The sequence below is a fragment of the Cyprinus carpio genome, chromosome B21 (genome assembly GCF_018340385.1).
Source record: "Cyprinus carpio isolate SPL01 chromosome B21, ASM1834038v1, whole genome shotgun sequence".
NCBI lineage: Eukaryota > Metazoa > Chordata > Actinopteri > Cypriniformes > Cyprinidae > Cyprinus > Cyprinus carpio.
The window spans coordinates 8715253-8724355 of NC_056617.1; the positions used below are offsets into that span (position 1 = coordinate 8715253).

The 9103-nt window shown below is 37.6% G+C and overlaps 1 protein-coding gene across 2 annotated transcripts; it reads left to right on the plus strand.

Annotated features, from left to right (window-relative positions):
* The first annotated feature begins 118 nt into the window (after positions 1 to 118).
* Positions 119 to 7151, plus strand: LOC109081442 (isocitrate dehydrogenase (NAD(+)) 3 non-catalytic subunit beta). Of its 2 annotated transcripts, none has more exons than XM_042748201.1 (11): positions 119 to 270; positions 950 to 1123; positions 1325 to 1445; positions 1585 to 1645; positions 1734 to 1866; positions 2869 to 3002; positions 3082 to 3184; positions 3275 to 3421; positions 3551 to 3645; positions 4037 to 4097; positions 6747 to 7151. In XM_042748201.1, the coding sequence occupies exons 1-11, from the start codon at positions 226 to 228 to the stop codon at positions 6822 to 6824; spliced, it is 1152 nt and encodes a 383-aa protein (XP_042604135.1). In that variant the 5' UTR covers positions 119 to 225; the 3' UTR covers positions 6825 to 7151. The 2 variants fall into 2 exon arrangements, with proteins under 2 accessions (XP_042604135.1, XP_042604134.1); XM_042748200.1 differs by lacking the exon at positions 6747 to 7151 and adding an exon at positions 5224 to 6473.
* The last annotated feature ends 1952 nt before the right edge of the window (positions 7152 to 9103 follow it).

A 9103-nucleotide genomic window follows, 5' to 3' on the forward strand; every position in this document is an offset into this window, starting at 1 on the left:
AAAAAGAAACATAAATGTCTCTGAAAAAAAAATGCAAATACTATTGTTTTATATCCATTGACTGTCAAGTTGTCGCTTGTTCGCCGTTGGAAGTTTACTGAGGACCTCTAGTGTTGGTCGAGAAGCACTAAGCTTGCATCCAGTAGGGGTCAGTAGAGAAACACACACCTCAATGTTCCTAGTTCAGGAAGAAGACCACAGCGACCTTTTTTCTCCCGTTAGTGCATGATGGCGGCCGCGTTGAGAGGGAGGCTCGTAACATTGGCCAAGGTGAGTCTTGAAAAACGATTCTGTCATTTGCTCATAGTTTACAATGAAATTTCAGTAATTTCTTTGTCTGAGCCACACGGCCAAATACAAAGATTAACTGGGAAATCTAGATTATTTAGCGTTATCTAGATGCGTAAGGCAAGTCTAGACTTGAACACATTGGGTGTAACTTTGTAACAGTAAAAAAAAAATTACATAAGTCAGATGACATCTCACAGGAGAGGTCCGTTAGAAATTTTCTGGATGTAGAGATTTAAACATTTTGCCTAGACTTCCATTAAGTTATATCCCTTACACGGTGGTGGTACCATGGTAAAACTTTGATATGTCATTGAACATGTTACATGAACTATTCTTATAACCTCATTTTGGATATACGCGAATGAGCAGAATGTTGCTTTTTACGTTTTTTATGATTTAATGTCATGATGAAGCTTGAATAACAGAAATCATCGATTGCCAGGGCTGTCAGTAGTTTTGGGAATTGATGCAAAGGGATGTTTTCTCTTTACTAGTAAACTTAACATTTTAAAATATTTGCTGATTAATTGGCCTAACCGAGAAATGAACTGTCACCACCTGTAATGCACTTTTTCAAACATTACAGGTGGTTCACACAAACCAAAAACAAAAGTATCTGTGACACTCCAGAAATATGATCTCATTTCTGACCCCTCAGGGTCTGAGTGGTGCCCGGTTGCAGCCGTTGTGCGCCCGCTCTTTGAGTGTGACCTCCAGTCAGAATGTTTCGGAGAGTCCCCCGGCGCGGGCTGACAGCACCTTCAAGGTCACCATGGTCCCTGGAGACGGAGTTGGACCTGAGCTGATGACTGCTGTCAAAGAGGTTTTCAAGGTACTGATGCTCTTTCTCAGTGTTTTTTCAGACACGAGTCAAGCCTGAATATGATATAATAGGCTTTAGTTTATAGGGTTAAACATCTGATCTTTAGTGGTGGTCTTCTCCTCATTCCTCCAGTGTTCCAGCTCATCACTCTCTTATGTCTTATATTTGTATCTCACTTGTTCCTAATGCCCTTTTCACCTCACTTTTTAGGCAGCTGATGTTCCTGTGGAGTTTGAGGAGTTTCACTTGAGCGAGGTGCAGAACATGGCCAGTGAGGAGAAACTGGAAGAGGTGTTGTCCTCCATGAAGAACAACAGAGTCGCCATCAAGGGTAACATTTCTAACTGCCAATCAGTTCGATTGGCAATTAAGCATGTTAAATTAGTGCAGGCTTATTTATATACTGATGCATTGACAAATGCTAATTTGGCATTTAATAGAAATGTTGTTTTAATTCTCCCTGTGCTTAGGAAAGATTCACACTCCCATGGAGTACAAAGGTGAACTGGCATCATATGAGATGAGACTGAGGTACTTATCGTTATCATTGCTGCTTTGTGCTGCTCATGGTTCTCTTGCTAGTTTTTGATCAATTAATTTTTTGTGGTATATTGTGCAGGAGAAAGCTGGACCTGTTTGCCAATGTGGTTCATGTGAACAGCCTGCCTGGCTACAGCACCCGCCACAATAACCTGGATCTGGTCATCATACGGGAGCAGACGGAGGGAGAATACAGCTCTCTGGAGCATGAGGTACTTGTTGTTCTCACATCTCTTATTTCTGTGTGAGATACATATTTTTTAAGGTATTTATGTTGTTGATAATCTCCTCCTCCTGTGGGCTGTTGACCAGAGATCTGAGACATTGAGTTGAACTCGAGAACCAGTGCTGATTTCTTGAATCAAATTGTATTTTGAGACTGAAATAGTTGATCCAATTCACATATTGGGGTGAAAGAATCACCATCTGGAAGAGGATTGAAATTTAGGTCCATTCCTCACAGAGAGCTAACAGTTTGCTTTGGAATATAACACTTTTATGATGCTTTGTGTCATTTTATTTTTATATTGAGAGATGTGGATGTCAACTATCATGAAAAAATGTGAAATTTCCCTCTTGGGTTTGGAACAATATAAAGATGAATTAATGACAATTATTGACCCAAAAAGTTAAAATTATTATCTTATTTAGGATAATTAAAGTTGACAGACACTGTAAACATTTGCTTTTAACATAAATATGATGATAGTTTATTCTGCCTTTCAAAACCAGTATCAGCAAAAGTATTTAATTATGTTCTTATACATTACCAACTTTGTTTTTTAAAGACATTTCTTATGCTCATGAAGGCTGCATTTATTTCATCAAAATATAATAAAAAGTATATATGTGAAATGTTGTTACAATTCAAAATAGCCTTAATATATGTGAAAGTGCTATTTATTCCTGGTCTTCAGTATCCTATTCTAATATGCTGATTTAGTGCTCAATAAATATTTCTTATTAATATCAATGTTTAAAAACAGTTGAGCTGCTTGACATATTTCTGGAAACCTTGATATATATTTTTTTTGCAGGATGCTTTGATGAATAGAAAGAACAGCATTTATTTGTAACCAAACTCATTACAAATGTCTTTACTGTCACTTTTGATCAATTGAATGCATTTTTAATATTACATTAATGCATTTAAAAAGTATTAGTTTTTAAAACTGTTGTTTACATCTGTGTAATGAGCACCTCTGTGTTTGTAGAGTGTTTCAGGAGTGGTTGAGTGCCTGAAAATCATCACCAGGGATAAATCTCGCCGTATCGCTAAATTTGCATTCGACTACGCCACCAAGAAAGGCCGCAGCAAAGTGACCGCTGTCCACAAAGCAAACATTATGTAAGTGTGAAAGGATTATTCCACCGTACACTTTTAAAGCTAAACACATTACATTAAACACATCAGATTACCTTCACAGGAAACTCGGGGATGGTCTCTTCCTGCAGAGCTGTGCGGAAGTGGCTGAACTTTATCCCAGGATTAAATATGAAACCATCATCATTGATAACTGCTGCATGCAGGTATTGTTTCCAGTCTTTTTTTATTAATGACAAGCAGTTAGAGTGACCTATATATATATTTAATTAACATATTGTTCTCCGCCCCCACAGCTGGTGCAGAATCCTTATCAGTTTGATGTGTTAGTGATGCCAAATCTCTACGGCAACATCATTGATAACCTGGCAGCAGGGCTGGTGGGCGGAGCCGGCGTCGTTCCAGGGGAGAGTTTCAGTGCAGAATATGCTGTGTTTGAAACGGTTGGTGTCTAAATCTTGCATTTCATTCATTCATTATACATGAATTGTAACAGTTTCAGACTCAGAATAAGCTGCTTTGCAGTGTGTATGAAGACTTAACAGTGATTCCTGTCTTGTATTTTCAATCAGGGTGCCAGACATCCCTTCGCTCAGGCTGTCGGCAGGAATATCGCAAACCCTACTGCTATGCTCCTCAGTGCATCCAACATGCTGAGACACCTCAAGTGAGTCTCCCACTGTTATCCAGCATTGATATTCCATATTTAACCTTTAAATTGTACCATTAATTGCTATGTCTTGACTTGTTGTTCCCATTAAACATGGTTTTCAGGTTTAATTCAAGCAGTTTGTTATCTGAATTTGCCTTGTAAAATACACCCATTTACATTTTAATGTTTAAACAGGACTAAATTACTTTTTAAAATGTATTCAAATAGAAAACAGTTGCTTAAATTGTAATTTTTCACAATATTACTGATTTAACTGCATTTTTGATCAAATAAATGCATTCTCGGTGAGCATAAGAGGCTTCTTTCAAAGACAGTGTTAATTATTCTAAACTTTTGACCAGTCTTGGTGATTGTATTGATGTGAGTGGGTTTTTTTTTCTTTCAGTCTTGAGTATCACTCAAACATGGTGTCTGAGGCTGTCAAGAAAGTTATCAAGCAAGGCAAGGTAAGAGATGATTGTGTGTTCGTTTGTGTGTTCAAGTCTGAAGGGGAGAGAAAGGTGTATTGTGTGGCTGATAGAACTATATGCAGCTTACATACCATGTAGAGAACATGAGTGTGAGTGTAGGAGTGTTTCAGTGTTTTTTTTTTTCTATGAGTTTAAGATGCACAGCTTGTTGGTGATGGATGTTTATGCATGGATGTCTGTATAGTCTTGGTGGGATTGGTTTTCATCCTAATTGGTTGGTTTTTCTTTGCCTCTGGCTTGGGATGAATGACCATCTTTAACCCTGAAACACTTTTAATAAGAGTTTAAGCCCGTCCAGTTTTTTTTCTGCATTAATCTTTGAGTGTTTTATGTGGACAGTTGGGGCTTTTTGGTTAGTTTAGTGGGTTGAATTTCTGCTGATTATCAGACATCGTCTTTCCTTATATTTTATGACTGTCATCTCATTTAAAGACCTCATGAAATAGTCTTTCATTTTAGCCATGACACATTTTTTTTTTTTGTATTGAAAGAGTAGGTTTGGGTGGAATATATTGAAGGGCTCATCCCTTTTTTTAAAAAAATTAAATTCAACATTTACTATACTGATACATTTTTAAAATATGTCTTTATATCAAATAATGCATGAACAGCAGGAACAAGCAATGAACTACTATATTAACTAAAAGCAAAGATTAATACTATTAATGTTCCCTTTTTGTAAATACCAAAAAAATTATAATAATGTTCAAGCATTCACACAATTGAAGACATTTATGGTTGGCTCTTGCTAGTTGAAACACATGGTATTTATAATGAAGGAATTGCGGTAACACAAGAACTAAAAGCCATAAAATACCAAATCTGATTTCATAGGATTGCACTTGAATTCATTATTATCATACATTCAGTTCACTGACATGGATGTCCCTCAGGGTATACATTCAGCTTCAGCTTTGGCATTTGTAAAAATATTCCCTCTAATACAAGCTCTGTCATGCAGTCGAGCTCTAGGCTTTAGGTTTGTGCTTGTTCTTTATTTCTAATGTGGTCTTCACCTTCCCTTTCTCCACCTTTGCTTCTCTGCCGTCACATCCCGTTCTGGGTGTATGTGACTGTCTGTGTGTATGTGTGTGTGTCCCAGGTGAGGACGCGAGACCTAGGGGGTTACAGCACCACTGGTGACTTTGTCCGTGCGGTTGTGGACAACATGCGCCATCGGACTGTTTGAAGATGCTTGCCATTGTCTGTCCCGGATCACCCTATACATGCCACTTCTGATCTGAATATGTTCAAAGACGATTTTGAAGCAGCCATGTCATATCCTACATTTTCTTTCCCGTTTTCCCCATTTCATTTTCTCTCCTTTTTTTCTGGATGGTTACTGATTTCTGTTTTTTTGTTTGTTTGTTTTTTAAATGCATCCATATTCATTTATTTTAATTTCTGTTTGTCACAGTATGAAAATGTTCCCTGAATTATAGTTCTGTTTAAAAGTTTGGGGTTGGTATTATTTCAATGTAAAATTGTGAAATTCTATTACAGTGAAAAATGTTTCAGATGAATGTCACATGATCCTTCAGAAATCATTGTAATATGCTGATTCGGTGCTTTTGAAACATTTCATATTATCAATGTTAAAAACTGTTGTGCTGCTTGATATCTTTGTGGAAACTGTGATACTTTTCCCTCCATGATTCTTTGAAGAATAGAAAGTTCAAAAGAGCAGCAATTTTTTCAAGTAGTCACCCCAAACTTTTGAATGCTAGTGTATTTCTGACATTGCTTTACTGTGCTTCTTTGTTCACTCCAGTTTTAAGTTTAAATGTAAGTTTTAGCTTTATAGATCAATTTAGTTTTTTTTATTCCTGCTTTTATAGAATGTCTGTTTGGGCTGGTCCTCGTCGAATTGCGTTTATGATTCCAGGACCTCTGTGAATTTGAGTATCAGCAAGTTTGCAAAAGCCATTGGGTATATTGAGACCGAAGTGCCAGCAGTTTCCCCTTCTTAATGTTACTAATGTAAACATCACTAATCAAATCTGCTGCTGTCATGAGTCAGATGGAAAATTATTGATTTAATTTCATGATGCAGATGTTCTGGACAGGAAGTCTGCTCCGTGCCACTGCTGACTAATTGTGGAAATGATGTGTCTCTGCCTATCAGGCATTTTTAATTTACCTCAGTCATTCCGGTACTGAAGTTCAGCACCTGTAGTATTAGTATTTTCACTCTTACATCTGACCTTGTTTGGGAAGGTGGAAACCATGCATTTCAATTACACAGATTTCTCAAGGTTTATTCATGATTTAAATGAACTGACCAATGTTTTGTCAAATGTGAATTTTTATTCTTTTCAATGCCAAAAAAATAAATATGTGAACCCAAAAGGATTGAAAAGTGTCACGTTGTAGTCACTAATGTGGATTGCTCGCATTGTTTGAAGACCTTCATCCTCATTGAACATTCATAAACTGGAAATCAAAATACCAATCATCATACTCTAAATGTGCTGAATGTTGAGAAGCGTGTGTGTGAGGGGAAAAACTGTTAGTTATGGAGTTTTTTACATTTAGATATTTTTTATCTATGCGAACAGACAGCAGGATATATTATATAATATCTAAAAAATGATGTATAATATTTTATTGCTCTTTTTGGTGTAGGTTCGCACCGCAGACCTGGGAGGCTACGCGACAAGTGATGAGTTCACCAGGGCTGTCATCTCTAATCTGGCCGTCTAAACCAATCCCAGCGCTCCACAAATATCACTTGAAGCACAATCTGCAGCACTGATTGTCCAGTGTTAAACTCTGTTGGTCCAGCATTTCACATTTCCTTGCCTCATGCCTTGCTAGTGGCTTAACTTTTAAACTATCACATAGTCTACAATAGAGCACAAGTGTTGTAACATTCATATGTTGTCTCTATTCAGAACCACTGATGTAACAGACTGTATTGCTTTATGATGCTGCTGCTTAAAAACTTGGTTATATTTATTCAGATATGTATTACTTAATTGCAAATGCTGCATGTTCAAACATTACCACTAATAAAAGGTTATGGAATAATCTGGCAAGCATGTTGTCTTTTTCAGTAATATTATTACACTAAAAACTGTACTGTACATAAATGATGCCACTCCCACAAGAGAAATGTTCCATTATTCAGCTAAGATGATTGTTTACATTAATTATTATAAATATTGTATGTATAAATTTATAGAATAAAACAACAATGAATATCCCAGAAGATAATAAAAACAATAAGAATGCATTTTTTTTATCATTCATAAAATCATTTTGCAGTGGAAAGAAATGGTTTAGAGAGAATATTTCCTTTTAAAAATGTTGCCTCATTATTAATAACTAAGCAAAGTTTCCCACCCAAAACATATTTAGTGTCTCATTGTTAACACTTTACAATACCATGCTATTAAAATAGTCAACAATAAGCAAGTTTCTTTGCACAACATTTATTGTTACTTAATAAAAATATAATTATTTATGGTTCATGTTAGCTCAGTTTCATTAAATAATGTTAACAGATACAACTTGATTTTAACAATGTATTAAAGGTTGAACTTAACATGAACTAAGATTAAGATGTTTTACAATTATTTTTCAATGTTCAAGTTAAACTATACAGTTAACTAATGTGAACTAGATTTTTTTTCTATAATATTAATAATAATACATATTTTTTTTAGATAATCAATATATAAATGGCTTTTAACAGACTAAGATAGTTTCCTAGTGCCCCATCCTGATCTGATTTGCTGATTTTAAGGTGTTTGGAGCAATTTACCCAGTTGCCAGATAAACCAGTAAACACCTTAGACTAGATTAAGAGTTTTTTAAGGGATAAATTATATGAATTTGAAATGAATCAGAAAATGACAATAACGTAATGTATGGGCGGTTTTTTGATTTTTTTTTAATTCACACCAAATCCCTGGCCAGAACACCTGTATCAGACTGCTCTCTAACGCGCAATACCACAACCGGCCGCAGGGTGGCGCATTGCACCGAAGCGCCTCCCGTACATCCCCTTTTCCTGGAAGCAAGTCGTCCGCCAGATGTCGCGGCGTCTCTGCGTGGGAAGAGGAGAGGAGGGGCCTGGCTCTGAAAGCAGATATACCTGGGAATCCGCTGCTTCCCATTCCAGGCGCAGGGGCACAACATGGCGGATTAGGAGGCGAGCGACGCGCCCGGATACAACGAACAAATCGTGGGATACAGATTCCCGTGTCTCGGAGAAGGCAGGATATAGGCTTTTTGGAAAGCTAACACACAGCTTTAAGACTTCCCAAGACATGCATTTCAGATTCCAGTAAGCGCCTTCGTTGCTTTGCCCCACTCCAAATTGGCTGTCTGTCCGAGATCATTCCTATCACCCAGGCCCCCCACCCCGAACACACTCTCGGTTCCTGGGGTGTGGAGACAGGGGCCGGGAAGGTGGAAAACAATCGCATTTTTTAATATTAGTGGAATATCCACCAACATGATACGGGAAGGTGGAAAACAATCGCACTTTATCTGGAACATCAGGCTAGGTGGGTTGGGTCGGTGCTGTTATGGTTATTTTAATAGTTGATACTTCTGTTCATCGCCTCAGTTTGTCTGATACCTATTTACACTTTGGAGTCTTCAATTCAGTATTTATCACTTTAGTTGTCTAAGAACAATACATTAAGCAAACATTGGCCACTATATAATTCGTACAAAGTGTTCAAAATTACATTGCTTTTCATAACAGTGCAAACTTCTGTTCATCGCCTCAGTTTGTCTGATACCTATGCAAAGCCCTTTGTGGCACAACCGAGACCCAGGCGCAGGTTTATGTAACGTTTACGCACCGCGCGAGGATGTCTTGGGAGCGCACCCAATAATGTTTGAAGCAACGCGAACATTTGCCGAACTAGCTGGGAGGCAAGGAGGGAAAAATGAGGGGGTTGGGGTGGGGGGTCTGCCGAGAAAAGGGAGGGGGAGAGGAAGAGAGACACGCATAGCTTTTAGTGGAA